The sequence below is a fragment of the Mastigoproctus giganteus genome, chromosome 11 (genome assembly GCF_048544385.1).
Source record: "Mastigoproctus giganteus isolate SK-2022 chromosome 11, ASM4854438v1, whole genome shotgun sequence".
NCBI lineage: Eukaryota > Metazoa > Arthropoda > Arachnida > Uropygi > Thelyphonidae > Mastigoproctus > Mastigoproctus giganteus.
Window position 1 is genome coordinate 7,355,300 of NC_143585.1, and position 21,465 is coordinate 7,376,764.

Consider the following 21,465-nt stretch of genomic DNA (forward strand, 5'->3'; position numbering starts at 1 on the left):
TGCATCATTGTATCCAATCAAATTGGTCAGGCAAGACTTCCCCTTAACAAAACCATGCTGTGTCCGAGGTATAACTGAAGTCTTGTCTAGATGATCTTGCAGTGCTTCTTTAATCAGTGCCTCCATTAATTTTCCAGGAACAGAAGTTAAACTCACAGGTCTATAATTACTTGTGTCAGCCTTTGATCCTCCCTTGTGAATTGGGGTCACATTTGCACGTCTCCAGTCCATGGGTACCTCCCCTGAGTCCAAGGAAGCTCTCATAATTATGGCTAAGGGTTTGCTCACCTCCTTTGCTGCCTCCTTTAATATAACTGAATAGATCACATCCACCACAGGTGCATTTCTTGTGTTTATCTTCAACAATTTCTCCTCCACTTTACTCTCAGTTATTACAAGATTCTCTAGCTTACTGCTAGAGTTGAATACACCTATGGCATTCCCATCGCTGAATAACTTCTCATGTGTGAATGTCGATGCAAAATATTCATTTAGTTTGTTAGTACCTGAGCAGGGTCATCAACAGTTGAGCCATCGATATCAAGTGGACCAATCTGATTCATCCCCTTCCTTCTAGAGTTTACATAAGTAAAGAACACTTTGCTGTTTTTCTTCACATCCCTTGCCAAGGATCTCTCGTAATCTGCCTTCGCCTGCCTAACCTCCTATGTAACTTGGTTACAGATCAACTTGTATCTATCATAGGCTTCTGTGTCACGTGTTAATTTGTATGTATCCCATGCATTTTTCTTCTCTGCCATATGCCTCATTAGTTCATCTGACATCCATTTAGGCCTAAACCTTGAACAATATTTCTTAGTTGGTATGTAAAGCCTAGTAGCTTCCAAGATAAGTTCTTTGAATGCTTCCCATTTTGAATTTGCTGTTCGTAACTGATGTATAATCATCAGTTGATCCCACTGTATAGAATTTAAATACTGTCTCAGTCCATTGTAGTCGCCTTTACGAAAAACAATACCCCTTCCCTTTACCCCTAATGGTAGTTACCTCTTTGAGTAACTCCCAGTTCAGCACACTGTGATCACTGCCACCTAGTGGTTCATTTATCTGCAGATTCTTAATGCATGAAGAATCACTACTGATAATGAAATCAAGAGTATTACTCCCTCTAGTCGCCTCCTGAACATGCTGATGTAGAAAACAATCATTCAATAAATCCACAAAAGCCTTGCTAGTGTGTGAGTGACCAGCCCCCAAATTCCAGTCAATATCTGGGAAATTAAAATCTCCCATTATACGACTCTCTGATTTACTGGCCCACTCTATTTCTCTGTACAGTTTCTTATTATACTCATCAGAGTCATTAGGCCTATAGCACACTTCTACTCTCAATTTTGATCTCCTAATGCTTATATCACACCAAACTGACTCGACACTGCACTGTCCAGCCATGTCAACTGGCTTCACTTCCTTGGATTTTATGTGTTTCTTAACTAATAGCATAACCCCTCCTCCCTTCCTATCCTGTCTATCCTTTCTGTAGACATTGTACTCCCCAAATTCCAGTTCTGCATTAATTATATCTGTGTGACACCACGTCTCTGAAATCCCAACAATATTTGCCTTTGATGTTTTGAGCAATACCCCAAATTCATCAAATTTATTTACTAAACCCCTAGCATTGGTGTACACGCAAGTATACATGCACCTGCTCTTCCTCTTAGCCACCCTAACACAACCCATTTGTTTACTTGTATCCCCATGATTCCCAGCAGACTGAAATATCCTGCATCTTATTTTCCAGGCTGCTGCTCATTCGAATAGAAGCAGTGCAAGAATCACTTTCTCCTCTGCCAGTGGCTACTGTTAATCTATTAGTCTTTGTCTCCCCCCAAAGCTAGCAGTTTTCCGACCCACCTAACACTGCCTCGATAGCATCAGCAAACATTCTTGCACCCTTTCTATTTAAGTGTATCCCATCCCTGTAGAAGCAGTCTGTCTTGTTAAGATATGATATCAAACATGCTCTGGAGGAGAAATTGTTGAGGATAAACATAAGAAAGGCACCCGGGGTTGATGGGATCTATTCAGTTATATTAAAGGAAGTAAGCAAACCCTTAGCCATAATTATGAGAGCTTCTTTGGACTCAGGGGAGATACGCATAGACTGGAAAATTGCAAATGTGACCTCAATTCACAAAGGAGGATCAAAGGCTGACACAAGTAATTATAGACCTGTGAGTTTAACTTCTGGTCCATAAAAATTAATGGAGGCACTGGTTAAAGAAGCACTACAGGATCATCTAGACAAGACTTCAGTTATACCTCGGACACAGCATGGTTTTGTTAAGGGAAAGTATTGTCTGACCAATTTGATTGGATACTATGATGCAGTTACAAATGAACTGGATGCAGGGAATAACTTTGATATTATATATTTGGATCTTAGAAAGGCTTTTGATACTGTTGCACATGGAAAACTGCTGCACAAATTCGAGCAGTGTGGCATTGGAGGCAAATTGCTGCTATGGATAAAGGGGTGGTTGAGGGGGGAGAACACAGAGAGTGGTAATCAATGGACACTGCTCATCGTGGACTAATGTTATTAATGGAGTCCCTCAGGGTTCATTGTTGGGTCCATTATTGTTTTCTGTATTTATGAATGATATTGATGATGATATATCACACTTATTGTCCAAGTTCGCAGACGATACAAAGGTTGGCAGGGTTGTTTAGGACACTACTGATGCTATGCTGCTGCAACAGGATCTGAAAAGGTTGAGCAGATTGGCAGAGAGGTGGCAAATGAAGCTTAAAATTGACAAATGTAAAGTACTACACATGGGGAAACAGTAACCCCAGAGCAATGTATCAACTCTGTGGTACTACACTGACAGTACTAGAGAATGAATAGGACCTGGGGGTAATTGTGCAGGCAGATATGAAATTCTCTGAGCAGTGGATAAAGTGGATGAAATTCTCTGACGGGCTGCAAGAGTAGCTCATGGTGTCTTGTCAATGATATACAGGAATTTTTCTAGCAGGGATAAGGAGGTGATTATTCCCTTGTATAAGGCAATGGTCAGGCCACACCTTTAGTACTGTATAGTACTCAAGAATACAGGTCTGGAGGCCTCATTTCAAGAAGGATGTAGAGCTGCTGGAACGAGTACAGAGAAGGGAAACAAGATTAGTGAATGGAACAAAGAGTTGCTCTTATGAAGAAAGGCTTAAATTTTGCAAATTACAGTGTCTAGAGACTAGGCACTGGTGAGGTGATCTGATAGAGGTGTATAAAGCCTTGAATGGTTCGAGCATACTCAATGCCGATGGGATTCTTCCTCTTGCTCAGAATAATCACCTGAGAGGGCATAAATTCAAATTGAGGAAAGATAGATGTAGGATAGTTGTGTGGAAATTTGCCTTTAGCCAGCGGGTTGTTGGTTGGTGGAACAGACTTCCATCTCTTGAAGTGGAAGTTTATGTTTTTTTTTTTTTTGGCTGATGCTGCATAAGCTTGCTTTCTTTCATCATATGCCTCTACTAATGCTAATGCTAAATGCTAATGGTAATGCTACTTCCTGATTTTTACCTCATGAGTTTTCTGCAGGTTGCCAGTGATGGATACCACTATATCAATCAGACAGGTAGCCTTTTCCTTCTTGTCCACAAGGGTTATGCCCAGTCTGTTGTGCAGGATTGTCCTATCTGTTATTATGGCACTGTTCCAGTACACTTGTGGGTCGGGGTCTCTAGTACTGCCTGGGGTTCGTACTTGTAGTACTGTACACTCTCTTCGATCAACTGGTATTTCCTTTCTAGCTTCTGATGTTATTATCCTGGAATTCTGGTCGTGTCTATGAGTGTTCTCAGTCTGCGTAATCACCTTGCATCGTGCGGTGATGTGTTGGATCGTTTCTGAGGCCAGGTGGCATCATCGACGTGTGTCATTGGACACTTTGGACTTCTTCACAATGGTGTTGATTACCTGGTCTTGGCTGGCCAGCATGAATGCTTCGGTCTTGAGGAAGTGTGTCCCGCTCGTGAACCATGCGTTGGAAGCAATTTTATCTATGTGATTTTGATGGAGATCATTGTAGTGTCTGCCGTGGAGTGTCTTCTCTGCTCATCTTTCTAGCTTCGTTTGTGCCTCCTGGTTGGGAAGGTACTCTTCACTTAGGTTGCATGGGGTATACCGCTTGTCTAGTATTAGTATTAGTAATGGCCGCATAGTGCAAGGAAACCTATGGCTTATGCTGCACCAGCCAAAAAAAAAAACCCGAATAAAACAATGATAAAAAAAAACAACTAATTATTAATAAAAGAAAAGGAAATTAAACCTACATCCTATGCGTTTCCCTCACCCGAAGGTACTATCCAGATGTCCTTTGAATTTCCCCAAACTGTCAGCCTCTACCACCCATTGTAGGAAACTTATTCCAGAAATTTATAACTCACTGGTTAAAATAAAACTTCCTGCAGTCCAATCTAAACATCTTCCCCCCCCTCCTAACTTGAATTTATGTCCCCTAGTCCTAGCATCCAGGCACCATCACTTCCTAGTGTAAAAAATGCCCACATACCCGGCTGTCTACATTATGCAAGAGGAAACATGATTCATTGGACTACACGACCTTCTTCCAATCACTCAAGGTCATGTGGCACTCGGAGTGGCCTGCGGCTATGCAGCCCCATTTTCAGCAGGGTTCGATGTACTGTGTGTTGTGACACATTACTCCCGTCACCAGCATTCCAATTACCAGCGAGTTGCACCACAGTCGCCCTTCTGTTGCCATGTACCATCCGGGAGAGCTTTCGCTCACCTCAAGCATTGATGAGCCGTGGTTGTCCAACACCTCACCGGCAGGTCGTGGGTTTCCCCTCCTCAGACCAATTTTGGGTAGGTACTAACCACGGCTGACCATGAGCACCCCACCAGCCGGAGCTATTTTGGATATGCTCTGACCCAGTCATCTGGCCATTACAATTTGGCCTTTTGTCAAACTTGCTTAAGTCCACTGCCTTTCCCATCTGAAGAACAAGAGTAACACTGATTAACGGAACTCAGTATCAGGTGTTTTTTTACCATGTCCCGACCCACGCAGGGGCTGTAACTTGCCTGCAGTTGCTTTGATTTGCATAACGATTCACTGGTCATAATGTTTTGGCTCATTGGTGTAAGTAACAGAAGTCTATGGTGGATATAAATTAGTCTGCAATCAAAGGAGGTTAGGCAAGCTAAGGCAGATTGTAAAAATCTCTGGCAAAGAAGACAAAGAAAAATAACAAAGATTTTTATGCTTATATTAACAGTAGAAGGAAGGGGTTGAATCACTTTGGGCCCATTGATGATCCTGCTCAGACTGCTAACAAACTGAATAGATATTTTGTGTCTACATTCACACATGAGGAATTCTTTAGGGAAAGGGATGCCAGAAGTATATCAAACTCTTTTTTCATTCTCCACTCAGGGTAGTGGGGTAATTGTGCATTGGGGTAATTGTGCATTCAGACATGAAATTCTCTGAGCAGTGCAGATATGCTGCTAGCATAGCTCATGGGGTTTTGTTAATGATATACAGAAACTTTGTTAGTAGGTATAAGGAGGTGATTATCCCTTTGTATACTGCCATGGCTAGGCTACATCTTGAGTACTGTATACAGGTCTGGAGGTCTTGTTTTAGGAAGCATGTAGATCTACTCGAATGGGTTCAGAGAAGGGCTACCAGGTTGGTAAAGGAAACAAAAGTGTGCTCTTATCTAGAGGGGCTTCAGTTCTGCAAATTGCAGCATTCCAAGACCAAGCACCTGTGGGGAGATCTGATTGATATATTTGAAGTCTTGAATGGATTGAGTAAGCTGAATGCTAAATGGTATTCTTCCACTTTCTGGGACCACACACATGGGGTGGGCATAAATTCAAGTTGAGGACAGATGGTTGCAGGATAGACATGCAGAAGTTTGCTTTATTCAGTGGGTGGTTGATTGTTGGAATAGGCTTCCATCTGTTGTTGTGGAAGTGGATCGGTTGAATAAATTCCAAGAAGAACCAGAAACTCTTGGAGGATACAGATGGGTGAATTTTTTTTTTTTTTTTGGCTGATGCTATATGCTTGCTTTCTTGCATCATTTGTTATTACTATTAATACTTTGTGAGATCTGAAAAAGGGCACACATTGAGAAAAGAATTTGAGTATGTGGGTTAGATTGCTTACAACCAGGAACTTAGCAACTGGAGGGAAAATCTCATTGAAATCTGGGATAGGCTCTGAACGAGAATAGTAAAATGAATGAAGGCAATATTTTTGCTGTTATAAATGATTCCAGAACAGAGGCCATAAATTCAAATTGCAAGGGAAAAAGCTGGCCACTGGAATGAGTTACCTCCATGGCTGAGGCTGATAGCTAGATTAATTTTATTTAGTTATTTATTTCATTTATTTATTGTTTTGGCCAGTGCAGCAAAAGTCTGTGGCTTCCTTGCATTATATGCCTAACACTAATAGTAACTCAAAAACCTTCATTTTTTTTTTTTAAGTTTTGTAGCACAATAAATTGCAAAAAATGCCATTTTAACAGAAAACTATCAAGAGTAAAGCTCTAATAATGGACAATATACAGTGGTAATCACCATTCCTATAGGCTACACTTGCATTGTGCTGATCTAGAACAATGACGTTTTCTGGGGGGAAAAATTATTTCATTTTTGTTACACTTCTTGTGGATGAGCAATATATATAATAAGAATGATATGAGTTTCTCATATATTAACAGGTATTAATCAAGGTCCTATCACTGCTGGAGTTATTGGAGCTCGAAAGCCTCATTATGACATGTGGGGTAACACTGTAAATGTGGCAAGTAGAATGGAAAGTACAGGAAAGGCTGGCTGCATTCAGGTTAGTATAAATTACTTAATGTCCAGCAAAGAACTTGGAAATCATGTGACAAATTCATAATTATTCTTTGCTACTCTGATTTCGATGAAAGCAGAGTAGTGGTAATTAAAGTAGCTTCACAAATTCTTAAGCCTATAACTGCGTATTTTGAACTCCTTAAAACATAGCACACACAAAATGAAACTACTACTGAATTAACCGGTTGTGAATTTCTTTTGATTTCTTCTTTACCTTTGAATTTATTCAACATACAAGTTTGTGCAAAAGCAGCATTTTAGTTCACAGCAGTTCTAAAAAAAAGCTAAAAACAGCATCGTTTTAGTTATATCTCATATTGTGAATACCTTTACAACAAGTTGCCATGATATTGCACTAATTCGAATAAGTAATGCTTCATCAATGGAGAAGACTATTGTTACTTATTTTTGGCGGTACCACCATCCAGACAGTGCTGTTTCAGGGCTATTTGGCCCTTCTTCATGAGTGGGTAGGAACCCTGGTGATGCAATGATGACAAATGATGAGGGTACCCACTGAAGAAGGGCTTCTCCATTGATGAAGCGTTATTTATTCAAAGTAGTGCAATATCATGCCAACTCATTGTGAAGGTATTCACAATATGAGATATAACTAAAATGTTGCTGTTTTTAGATTTTTTTTTAGAATTGCTGCATACTAATATGCTGCTTTTGCACAAATGTGTATGTTGTCTAATTCTATCGCAGCCTGAGGCTTAAGCCCTTAAAGAGCTGTAGCTTAAATTTGTTTTGTGATGTTAAAATCACTATGTAATGATGTTGCAGCCACCTGACCTTTCTGTAATATTAGTAGCATTCTAGAGTAATGTAATTAGTAACTAATTTCTAAAGTCATGATTGAATCATATGATACAATTTTATGTACCAGTGATCAAAGGTGGGTGTTAAAATTCCTCCATCTTTATTAATTTTGCATTTAGTGGAGCATCTGTACACAAAGCTTCTTCTACCCATTTTCTATAATACCAGTTATATGAACTAATGTTTTAGCAGTATTAGGACTGATGGTTTTCTTCCAGGGCTCAAGAAAAATGCCAGTGAGCCTTTATCTTATTATCTGGATATAGCTGCAGGCATTAACTAGAGGCATTATGTCCAAAATCCAGCTGCTAGAATTGTTTAAATCCTTAATTTTCATTAATATTAATTACCTTTTCAATTTTGTAGGTGATCACTTCAGTAACTTCATCATACCAAGTTTCTTGCCCTCAAATTTAACCAACCAAAGCCTAAGGGATAAATAATAAATTAATCACTTAGAAAAATTATCAGAAAGGAGACAGCCAGCCTAGTGGCATGTACTTCTTTTCTGCATTGTATCCAGTTTTCATCATAAGTGCTTGACGACAAGATTTTTGAGTGTTTGTTTTTACATAGACCTAGGAACATTTATAAGCATGGTTAATTGACATATGCCCTTTCTGCTTTCATGAGAATATCATCCTGCACCCTTTATCTGTACTTGACTTTTGACATTTCATGTTTGGCTAGAATTATTATCCAAAAAATCAACCATTTCCTTTTCCTGAGGTTGCTAGGATGTTAGCATTAGCATTAGTAGAGGCATATGATGCAAGAAAGCAAGCTTATGCAGCATTAGCCAAAAAAAAAAAAAAAAAAACACTCCCATTTCACCCCTCTGTTTGTTTGAAATACCTGTCCAGCTAAGCCTTAAATTTATTAGGCTATCAACTTCCACAACAATGGATGGAAGTCTGTTAGCATTAGCATTAGCATTAGTAGAGGCATTTGATGCAAGAAAGCAAGCTTATGCAGCATCAGCCAAAAAAAAAAAATAAAATAAAAAAATTTAAAAAATAAATAAAAAAAAAAAAAAGAAACCACTTCCACTTCACCCCTCTGTTCGTTCAAAATACCTGTACAGCTGAGCCTTAAACTTATTTAGGCTATCAACTTCCACGACAAGGGATGGAAGTCTGTTCAACCAACCAACCACCGACTGGCTAAAGGCAAATTTCCGCACGTCTATTCTACATCTGTCTTTCCTCAATTTGATTTTATGCCGTCTCAGGTGATTATTCTGAGCAACAGGAAGAATCCCATCAGCATTGAGCATGCTCAAACCATTCAAAGTTTTATACACCTCAATCAGATCACCTCACAGGTGCTTAGTCTCCAGACACAATAATTTGCAAAATTTAAGTCTTTCTTCGTAAGAGCAACCCTTTGTTCCTTTCACTAATCTTGTTGCCCTTCTCTGTACTCGTTCCAGCAGCTCTACATCCTTCTTGAAATGAGGCCCCCAGACCTGCATACAGTACTCAAGTTGTGGCCTGACCATTGCCTTATACAAGGGAAAAATCACCTCCTTATCCCTGATAGAAAAATTCCTGTATATCATTGACAAGACACCATGAGCTACCGTTGCAGACCATCTGCACTGCACAATTATCCCAGGTCCTTTTCATTCTCTACCACTGTCAGTGTAGTACCACAGAGTTGATATGTTACTCTGGGGTTACTGTTTCCCATATGTAGTACTTTACTTTTGTCAATGTGAAGCTTCATTTGCCACCTCTCAGCCCATCTGCTCAACCTTTCCAGATCCTATTGCAGCAGCATACTGTCAGTAGTGTCCTTAACAACGCTGCCAACCTTTGTATCATCTGAAAATTTGGACATTAAGCTTGATATACCATCATCAATATCATTCATAAATAAGGAAAACAACAATGGACCCAACACTGAACCCCGAGGAACTCCACTAATAACATTAGTCCACGATGAGCAATATCCATTGATTAACACTCTCTGTCTTCTCCTTCTCAACCATCCCTTTATCCATAGCAGCAATTTGTCTCCAATGCCACACTGCTCCAATTTGTGAAGCAGTTTTCCATGTGCAACAGTATCAAAAGCCTTTCTAAGATCCAAGTATATAATATCAAAGTTATTTCCTGCATCCAGTTCTTTTGTGTCTGCATCATAGTATCCAATCAAATTGGTCAGGCAAGACTTCCCCTTAACAAAACCATGCTGGGTCCGAGCTATAACTGAAGTCTTGTCTAGATGATCCTGCAGTACTTCTTTAACCAGTGCCTCTTTAACCAGATGCAAAATATTCATTTAGTTTGTTAGCTACCTGAGCAGGATCATCAACAGTTGACCCATCGATATCAAGTGGACCAATCTGATTCATCCCTTTCCTTCTAGAGTTTACATAAGTAAAGAACTCTTTGCTGTTTTTCTTTGCATCCCTTTCCAAAGATTTCTCGTAATCTGCCTTTGCGTGCCTAACCTCCTTTGTAACTTGGTTACAGATCAACTTGTATCTATCATAGGCTTCTGTGTCATGTGTTAATTTGTATGTATCCCATGCACTTTTCTTCTCTGCCATATGTCTCATTAGTTCATCTGACATCCATTTAGGCCTAAACCTTGAACAATATTTCAAGGTTTAGGCCTAAATGGTATGCAATTTGGTATGTAAAGCCTAGTAGCTTCCAAGATAAGTTCTTTGATTGCTTCCCATTTTGAATTTGCTGTTGGTAACATTATCAGTTGGTCCCACTGTATAGAATTTAAATACTGTCTCAGTCCATCGTAGTCGCCTTTACGAAAGCAATAACCCTTCCCTTTACCCCTAATGGTAGTTACCTCTTTGAGTAAATCCCACTTCAGCACACTGTGATCACTGCCACCTAGTGGTTTCTTTATCTGCAGATTCTTAATGCTTGAAGAATCACTACTGATAATCAAATCAAGAGTATTACTCCCTCTAGTTGCCTCCCGAACATCCTGATGTAGAAAACAATCATCCAATAAATCCACAAAAGTCTTGCTAGTGTGTGAGTGACCAGCCCCAAATTCCAGTCAATATCTGGGAAATTAAAATCCCCCATTATAAGACTCTCTGATGTACTGGCCCACTCTATTTCCCTGTACAGTTATAACTTAAGTTATCACTTCTTGCATCACGCACACACAAAGACACCCCCCCCATGGCAATATCATGTCCCGTACCTGGATGTCAACAAACATCATGCAAGCAGTGCATTTTAAAAGGCTGTGATTCAGAAGGCAACTGCCCCCCTCAGTTCTCCTCTGAGCCACAGCACTTCCATTAGCTTTAGCCTTTTGCTTTGCTGCTCTGGTCTGAGTCATGATTTCGATTAATTTCAATAAAATTTCAATTTCAGTTCAAAATTATAACCCTAAACTTGTATCCCAACACAGTTATAACGGTATATATATTTTTTCAGTGTCAAGCATTAATTATCTACGAGTTCCCTTTATATAACTTCCATATCAGTTATGTTTTAATTAATTATGTTACTTTTGTAATCTAAGTCATTATATGTATATAGTTAAAATTACAATTTAATTGACAATGAAGTTCAACAAGTTTAATAGATTCTACTGATCAACTGACAATATTATAACCTATACTATACTAATGCTATCTAGTTCGGTATATAACGTATCGTATGAGAAAGGCGGCAAGTTACGAACGGTAAATCTACGGACACTTAAGTATTAATTAACTTTCAAATCTCGCTGTCTCAATTCAGACTAAACTAACGATCCTGACTAGGTCTATAAGCTACTTATAGAAAATAATTTGATGTAAAAATGGTCAATAAAACAGCTAAATATGGCTAAAAAACTTCTTGTTCAGCGGAGCCGCAACTTGTAACACATGGATTTGATACCCTTACCGATACTTTTATGCAATTACAAGGCCGAGTAAAGAATAAATACACCAGATTGATATTGGTGACATTAAGTAAAGTTGGCTGGAACCAAAGAACAGTGGCAGGTGACAGAAGGGCTCATGACAGGTGCAAGTCTTCAAAGCAAACTCTTATAGGTAGTAAAACCTTTCCTTAGTTAAAAGGACACCAACATTATCAGCAGTAGCGCTGCATTCCTATGTTCTGCCAGTAAGCAAAATAAAATTTGCTGCCCTAAATGTTGAATACTGATAAGCATTCACCAATCAGAAAGAATATCAAAAAAAATTTCAGCCCCCTCTTTAACTGCTGCCCTTAAGCGATGCTTACCTTGCCTACCCACTTGCAGCAGCCCTGATTATCAGGGGCAGAAAAACCTGGGAGAAGTAGCAGAGGATGTCTCAGGTCAGGATAATTGATATGATAAAAAGGGACGTTCCCAATCTTGAGGCTGGCCACAAAAAAACAAAAAAGGGATCCAGTTCAATTAAATGAAGCTAATTTGCATTTATTATTATTATTATTTCTCCCTGATGGGAGAGTTCTGCCATGACAGGTACTGGTACCAAGTGCACAAGGTTGTTGTTGTTATGTCTGGTGTTACTGTTAGCCAAGGAACTCTCTGACTATCCTACAAGTGTTTCTGGAGTTCCTTGTAAGTGTTCTCTGGTAGACCTATTGCTGCTAGGCTCTTGTGTTAGGATCTTTGACACATACCAGCAGTTGACACGATGATCAGGATTGTCATTACTTGATAAATATGTGACATATTCATTACTTGATGAATATGTCACATCCCTTTAATCTCCTGTCTTGTCTTAGGTCTGTGTGCTTCCTGATCTTTTCCTCGTGGGTTTTCTGGAGGTTGCCAGTGTTGGGCACCGCTATGTCAATCAGAGAGGTTGCCTTTTCCTTCTTGTTGACTAATGTAATGTCTGGTCTGTTGTGTTGTGGGATTGTCTTTCTGTTATTTTCTTGTCTTGTCACTTACTTAACAAGTACAGGACAATGTTGGGAGAAAGTTGAAAGTTAGAATTGAGTTTGAAGTGTCTGCAATCCTGCGCAGACACAATAGGGGGGAGTATATGTCGAGAGCCTTGTCAACCACTTTGGCCCTGACGAAATTGTGCAAGGCTCATGGGGTAGAATTTTTCTCAGTATGATCTGTGCTTGTTAAGAGGAGAGAGTTTTTACAGGGATGGGATACACTTGAAAAGAAGGGGGTGCAAGAATATTTGCTGATGCTATTGAGGCAGTGGTAGTTGATTTGAAAAACTGCTACCTTGGTGGGACACACAGGCTAATAGCTTAACTAGAGCCTCAGACAGATTCGAAAGTGATTCTTGCACTGCTACTATTGGTACATGCAGCAGGCCTGGAAAGCAAGGTTTCTGGAACTTAAGGCTTTTCTGTGGGTTATCATGGAACAAATGAATACATGAGCTGTGTTAGGGTAACTAAGAATAAGAACATGTGCATGTACATTAATTATAGGAGCATAGCATTGTGAATAAATTTGATGAATTCGAAGTACCGATTAAGTCATGAAATGCAGACATTGTCGGGATAGCGGAGCTATGGTGTTACTCAGACAAAGTGATTCTGAATTTGAATATGGGGAGTATAATGTGTACAGGAAGCACAGACAGGACAGGAGAGATTGAGGGGTTATGCTCTTAGTTAAGAAGCATATTAAATCTAAGGTAATGTATCCAGTTTACAAAAAAATATCCATAATAATTCCTGCCAATGAGACATGAGAACAAGAGATTACTTACAATAATGTAAGTCAGTTAAACTAATTGTGTGTAAAAGTGGGTTTGAGTGACATGATAAAAGTAATGTTGTCCCCCCCTGTAAATTAGACTGTAGAATAAATAAAAAAAATGAGTGAGTGAATGACCATATGTGTAAACTTTTAGAGTTTTTTCATGATTGGCCCTGGCCCTTAGTTGAATTATGCTTCCCTAAAAGATGAATACCGCACTAAGACTATAAAAAATCATTGCAACCCGTTGACCCCAGCTATGCACTCTCTCGCAACGATTTGGTATGAAAATTGTGTGCATGAAAGGTTGATAAGAAAAAGAAATAGGCATTCATGAATATTTTATATATATTGGTGGGAATAATTAAGTGAATGCTTCAACTACATCACCAAATCGATTTAATTTCTATGTTTGGGATAATGTTTATTACATACATAGCAAAAAAACAGTTGAAAACATACCTAGAGCAAAATTGTTGGAATTTAAAGAAAGACATGAAGTCATATGGCGATTTCTTTAATTTTTATTATTATTATTAATATATGTTTATTGCTCTGCTCTAGAGCCTCCTCCTGGACAGCAGTAAGCTAGAGGGATGATTATTTCATTCAGATGGCAAGGACATGTGTCTGGGGTTACATGGAGCCACATGTGTGCTTAACCTGAAAGGAACAGTATTTACTGAATTCTTTAATTCCATACTTGAAAATTGTGGAATAGCATAGTATCCCAAACTACGCAAGATAATATTTGATCAAAATTTCTGGACAAAACGTGAAATATTATATGTACAAAAGAGTATTTCCTTGGTTGAAGCAGTCCATGTTTTCCTTTTGGTGGTGTTCCTGTGAGTCATAACGGTAGGTTTGTGTATGTGTCCATTAGCTTCTGACATCTGTAGGTGTGCTGCCGACAAAATTTATCCAGGTTGATGGTTAGACTGTTTATCAAATTGATGAGAGCCCTGTCAATCAATTCGGCCCTGGAAAGATTGTGCAGGGCTCAAGGGGTAGAATTTTTTTCAGCCTGGTCTGTACTTGTTAACAGGAGAGACTGCTTCTACAGGGATGGGATACACTTAAATAGAAAGGGTGCAAGAATGTTTGCTGATGCTATCGAGGCAATGTTAGGTGGGTCGGAAAACTGCTAGATTGGGGGGATACAAGGACTAATAGATTAACAGTAGCCACTGGCAGAGGTGAAAGTGATTCTTGCACTGCTTCTATTGGAATGAGCCGCAGCCTGGAAAATAAGATGCAGGATATTTCAGAGACTGCTGGGAATCATTGGGGTACAAGTAAACACATGGGTTGTGTTAGGGTAGCTAAGAAAAAGAACAGGTGCATGTATACTTGTGTGTACACCAATGCTAGTAGTTTAGTAAATAAATTTGATGAATTTGAGGTATTGCTCAAAACATCAAAGGCAGATATTGTGGGGATTTCAGAGACGTGGTGTCACACAGATATAAGAAATGCAGAACTGGAATTTGGGGAGTACAATGTCTACAGAAAGGATAGACAGGATAGGAAGGGAGGAGGGGTTATGCTATTAGTTAAAAAACACATAAAATCCAAGGAAGTGAAGCCAGTCGACATCGCTGGACAGTGCAGTGTCGAGTCAGTTTGGTGTGACATAAGCATTGGGAGATCAAAATTGAGAGTAGGAGTGTGCTATAGGCCTAATGACTCTGATGAGTATAATAAGAAACTGTTCGGAGAAATAGAGTGGGCCAGTAAATCAGAGAGTCTTATAATGGGGGATTTTAATTTCCCAGATATTGACTGGAATTTGGGGGCTGGTCACTCACACAGTAGCAAGGCTTTTGTGGATTTATTGGATGATTGTTTTCTACATCAGCATGTTCGGGAGGCAACTAGAGGGAGTAATACTCTTGATTTGATTATCAGTAGTGATTCTTCATGCATTAAGAATCTGCAGATAAATGAACCACTTGGTGGCAGTGATCACAGTGTGCTGAAGTGGGAGTTACTCAAAGAGGTAACTACCATTAGGGGTAAAGGGAAGGGGTATTGCTTTCGTAAAGGCGACTACAATGGACTGAGACAGTATTTAAATTCTATACAGTGGGATCAACTGATGATATTGCCAACAGCAAATTCAAAATGGGAAGCATTCAAAGAACTTATCGTGGAAGCTACTAGGCTTTACATACCAACTAAGAAATATTGTTCAAGGTTTAGGCCTAAATGGTTGTCAGATGAACTAATGAGGCATATGGCAGAGAAGAAAAATGCATGGGATACATACAAATTAACACGTGACACGGACGCCTATGATAGATACAAGTTGATCTGTAACCAAGTTACAAAGGAGGTTAGGCAGGCGAAGGCAGATTATGAGAGATCCTTGGCAAGGGATGCGAAGAAAAACAGCAAAGAGTTCTTTACTTATGTAAACTCTAGAAGGAAGGGGATGAATCAGATTGGTCCACTTGAGATCGATGGGTCAACTGTTGATGACCCTGCTCGGGTAGCTAACAAACTAAATGAATATTTTGCATCGACATTCACACATGAGGAGTTATTCAGCGAGGGGAATGCCAGAGGTGTATTCAACTCTAGCAGTAAGCTAGAGAATCTTGTAATAACTGAGAGCAAAGTGGAGGAGAAATTGTTGAAGATAAACACAAGAAAGGCACCTGGGGTGGATGGGATCTATCCAGTTATATTAAAGGAGGCAGCAAAGGAGGTAAGCAAACCCTTAGCCATAATTAGGAGAGCTTCCTTGGACTCAGGGGAGGTACCCATTGACTGGAGATGTGCAAATGTGACCCCAATTCACAAAGGGGGATCAAAGGCTGACACAAGTAATTATAGACCTGTGAGTTTAACTTCTGTTCCCGGAAAATTAATGGAGGCACTGGTGAAAGAAGCACTGCAGGATCATCTAGACAAGACTTCAGTTATAGCTAGGACACAGCATGGTTTTGTTAAGGGGAAGTCTTGCCTGACCAATTTGATTGGATACTATGATGCAGTCACAAAAGAACTGGATGCAGGGAATAACTTTGATATTATATACTTGGATCTTAGAAAGGCTTTTGATACTGTTGCACATGGAAGACTGCTGCACAAATTGGAGCAGTGTGGCATTGGAGGCAAGTTGCTGCTATGGATAAAGGGGTGGTTGAGGGGGAGAAGACAGAGAGTGGTAATCAATGGACACTGCTCATCGTGGACTAATGTTATTAGTGGAGTCCCTCAGGGTTCAGTATTGGGGCCTTTATTGTTTTCTGTATTTATAAATGATATTGATGATGGTATATCAGGCTTAATGTCCAAGTTTGCAGACGATACGAAGGTTGGCAGGGTTGTCAAGGACACTACTGACACTATGCTGCTGCAACAGGATTTGGAAAGGTTGAGCAGATGGGCTTCGAGGTGGCAAATGAAGTTTAACATTGACAAATGTAAAGTACTACATATGGGAAACAGCAACCCCAGAGCAACGTATCAACTCTGTGGTACTACACTGACAGTGGTAGAGAATGAAAGGGACCTGGGGGTGGTGGTGCAGGCAGATATGAAGTTCTCTGAGCAGTGCAGACGAGCTGCAAGAGTAGCTCATGGTGTATTGTCAATGATATATAGGAATTTTTCTAGCAGGGATAAGGAGGTGATTATTCCCTTGTATAAGGCAATGGTCAGGCCACACCTAGAGTACTGTATACAGGCCTGGAGGCCTCATTTCAGGAAGGATGTAGAGCTGCTGGAACGAGTACAGAGAAGGGCAACTAGATTGGTGAATGGGACAAAGGGGTTCTCTTACGAAGAAAGGCTTAAGTTTTGCAAATTACAGTGTCTGGAAACTAGGCACCAGCGGGGTGATCTGATAGAGGTGTACAAAGCCTTGAATGGTTTGAGCATGCTCAATGCTGATGGGATTCTTCCTCTAGCTCAGAAAAATCACCTGAGAGGGCATAAATTCAAATTGAGGAAAGACAGATGTAGGATAGATGTGCGGAAATTTGCCTTTAGCCAGCGGGTGGTTGGTGGGTGGAACAGACTTCCATCCCTTGTCGTGGAAGTTGATAGCCTAAATAAGTTTAAGGCTCAGCTGGACAGGTATTTCGAACGAACAGAGGGGTGAAGTGGAAGTGGTTATTTTTATTTATTTATGTTACTTTTTTTTTTTTTTTTTTTTTTTGGCTGATGCTGCATAAGCTTGCTTTCTTGCATCAAATGCCTCTACTAATGCTAATGCTAATGCTAACCACGTTTCCTGGGAAAATGCGTCTCAGATCTTTGAGGTTGCTGAAACTGATACTCAGCGAGAGAATTGTGTTCACTTGACTTCTTCCGGCAATACAGGGAGTTTTTATTAGGTCACTGATATCGGGGGTATCAAGTCATCCTGTGATTAGTCTGGCCAGTGCAAGAAGGTTAGCTGCCACAATTTGTTGTTTCCATAATGTGACTTCGAGATTGATGTAGAGTTGGGCCCAAGAAATAGTGAACTGGTTGCCAGTCCGCCAGTTGAGCCATTTCAGGAGCCAGTATTCCAGTCTGAGAAACTTGTTGAAGTGTTTTGTAGGGGCCAATGACCAAATAGTTGCTGCATAAAGAGGAATGGGGGTCCATTAGCTTCTGCCATCTGTAGGTGTGCTGCAGATAGAGTTTATCCAGGTCGATGGTTAGACTGTTTATCAAATCAGTATGTTTCCTGGAAAATGCATCTCAGGCCTTTGAGTTTGCTGAAACTGATACTCAGTGGGAGCCTTGATATTCTGCCCACATAGCTGAATACATTTTTGTTTTTGTGTTGAGGAGGTGTGCCTGGAAAGTGAAACCCTCCTCCCACACTAACCCTAGATCCTTGTGAATTTTCTTTTTTAATCTTTTTTAATGGGTGATCCATTGTTGGTAACGTCAATATTATTGTGTCACTTCTTCCAGGTGAATGACATTTGAGCTATCTTTGCTTGGTTAATCTGTAAACCAACTGAGGCCAGAAATTGTTCAAGTTGATGGATTTTTTTATTTTCCTGCAGAGTAGTGGTAAGAACCTGCTTTTTGTTAGAAGATGTAATGTAAAATTTCAGATCATCAGCATATGATTGGAAATTAGTTTGGGATGCCAGGAAGGGCTCTAGAACTGTGGCAAATAGGGTTGAGGATAGGACTCCCCCTTGTGGGATACCCCTATTAGTAGTGCATGTTGTCCGGATGCTACGATGTGAGATGATGAGACGTCTATGCTCCAGGATTGATTTAATTATGCTGAGAGTATTTCCTGTAATGTTGAAGCTGGAGAATGGTGATTAGAACTGTTATATCTACTTTATCACAGGTGACTTGAATATAAAAAAAAATAACATCAAGCTATGTTCTGTCATTGAGGGCTTTCTGGATTCTGGTAAGGGTGTCCATGAGGTTGCTATTTGTAGATCTCCCCTTGATCACGGTATGGAGGTACAGGGGCTGGTGATTGAAACAGTGGTCTGCAATGGAGAGCTGAATTGCTTTTTCAAATATCTTAAGGAACCCACAGCTGATGGCAATAGACTTCAAATCTTGTGGCTGCTTGGTGTCTCTGCATTTAGGGACTGGATGGACAAAATACTTGTTCCAGATCTTTGGGATCTTTCCACTTTTAATGATTTTATTGAAAATATGTACCAGGGGGTCTATAATTTATGTACTACAGATTTTTATTAGAAACCGAGGAAATTGGGCAGGGCCAACTACTGCTTTCAGTGGTAGTTTTTTGACAATCTCCATCAGATAGCTTTAGGTTATGGTTAGGAGTAATATTGGTGGTTTGCATAGAAGGTCAGAAAGTGTTACAGGGAGTTGTGAATGCAGTTGGTCAGTCTGTTGAAAGTGAGCTCAGTCCACTCTTTAAATATTTCTTCTTTCATAGTGATTTTCTTGTGGCTCTGTTTTTGGAGTCTTTTAGATTTTTTCAGCTTGTCCAGGGCAAGTTGGTTACAGGCTAGTCTTTTCTGTCTTAAGAAGAGAGCCCTTTCCTTTTTGTATGTGCTGAAGTCTTCTGTATCTGCAGATTGTAGCTGTAATTTTACTTTTATAATCTTATTAGTAGGAGACTAAGGTAAAAAAAAAAATATATATTAGAAAATAGATTGTATAAATATTTAATATTATTTTCATTTATATTACTTAACTGTTTAATTTTAATTGAAATTAAATTGTGCTGTACAATATGAAAATGTTAAGGTGAAAGGAGCATTTTTCAGAAAGAAATACTAGACACTCAGATATCAATGAATTAACTTAGAAAATGCAAAGATTTTAAATTTCCTTAAAATTATGCAAGCTATCTTTATCAGTCAGTAAGCCACAGAAGAGAATCATGGAATCATGTTTGGATGACAAAAAATAGTATATTCAAGTTAATCATAACATAGTCAATATGGAATTCATTTAGGAAATACAAGACAATAGATGGCTATCACTATAGTTCAAGAAAACTAAAGTATAAGTACAAATTTCAGTACATAAATGAGAAATTCATTGTAGCATACAGTTATAAATTGTTATTTTTATATTACTATTTTATATGCTGATTGTTAATTAATAACTTGATTGTAATTTTCTTTTTCTTGTTATGATAGGTTGTTGAGGAGACTGCCCAAATTCTTGAAGAGTTTGATTATGTCTTTGAACAGAGAGGCTTAGTTGCTGTAAAAGGAAAGGGGAATCTCATGACTTATTACCTTGTTGGCAAACAGACAGGCAGTGGATCAGATAGGCTGCCAGGAAATGTGTCTGAGCAGCGGTGATATGATTTTATGCAATTTGGAAACCAAATTAATGTGGTGCAGAAAGTGATAGTTTTCCTTGTGTGACCTTGTAGTGTGGTAGTTCTTCGAGAAAGTTTATTTTTCACAAGTTCAAAGAAAACCTGACAGAAAAGTTCATTAATTGTGTGCATTCATTCCACTCTTTCTTTTCCTGAACTTTGTTCCTAAGGCAAAAAAAAAAAGTGTCTTTCTTCACACCCTGTTGTAAAACTTCTTATTACCCAAGTCCATCACATCTGCCCATGTGTATTCAAAGTCTGGACCAAACTGTTAGTGCTGCAAGATCTAGCATGTCACTCTTGCTAATTCAGTAAATGCCAGATGTTCAGAACATCGGCATACTGTATACAGCTTGCGAGTTGTTTTTGATATGCAATTTGAAAATGCAAAACTGGAAGAAATAAAGATGTAAAGTAATATGCATCTGCTGTTATCTTTTAGTGTATTAAAAGTAAAGTTTTATTTTATCCCTAACTGTTGTTATCTGAATCATGGGGAATTTCATCAACAGAAATCAGAAATTAAGTCTTAAACACCATAAATTGTTCCAGTAGTCTGTTATTTCACCACAGATGCCAAATTATACTTTATGTCCACCCAGTTTGCAATACCAAAAAACTATACAAAAAACACCTTTAGTATAATTTTACAGTGTGTGTGTGTGTGTGTGCGCGCACGCGCTTGTGTGTGCGTGTATATGTGTGTGTGTGTGTGCACATGCACAGATTATGTTCATAATCCCTGTTTTTGTCTCCTTGCTTGTGAAATATCTCATTGAGTATGCACAAAGTGTTTCTAAAGTCACAAAACCAATACAATTGCATATTATATATCTCTTGTTATAACTATATTTGGTGACTTTAAAAATACTCTGTAATTGTTTGTTTTATGCATTATTTAATTGATTTGTCTATAATATTTATTTTTAGGGTTAAGTTATTTGAATTAAATTATTACTTTTTTTTTATTAATTTAGTTTGGCTAAAGAAACTGCACAAGTAATTTTTTAAAGTGATTTTTTCACAATATTTTATACAAAGACCATTCACATTCCAGGATCTCTGTGTCTTATCTTCACTTTATGTAATACAGTGTTAATTAATAAATTATTTGTAATCCTTCTTGATTAATTTTATCCATTTAATTATCTATGAAATTCTTCAAAGATTTTCATTTGGCAAATTCAGTGTTATTCTGATTAGAATGAGAAATACTTTGAGGACTTTTTTTTTTTTTTTTTTGTATAGTGATAAGTTTCAGTGTTTCAGTGTAACCTTAAAATAGGATCTATAGTCAGAAGGAAAATAAAAATTTAAA

The 21,465-nt window shown here is 38.9% G+C and overlaps 1 protein-coding gene across 3 annotated transcripts in view; it reads left to right on the top strand.

The window, feature by feature from the left end:
• The window catches only part of LOC150077672 (adenylate cyclase type 3-like), a 376,378-nt gene extending 355,858 nt beyond the window's left edge, over positions 1-20,520 (top strand). For 2 of the 3 annotated variants that reach the window (XM_090384272.1, XM_090384271.1), the window contains exons 20-21: positions 6,736-6,860; positions 19,960-20,520. In XM_090384272.1, coding sequence (XP_090240398.1) covers positions 6,736-6,860; positions 19,960-20,127 — 293 coding nt within the window. In that variant the 3' untranslated portion in view covers positions 20,128-20,520. The remainder of the gene's footprint in view (positions 1-6,735; positions 6,861-19,959) is intronic. The other variant, XM_090384273.1, reaches the window with a different exon arrangement.
• Positions 20,521-21,465: the final 945 nt, after the last annotated feature.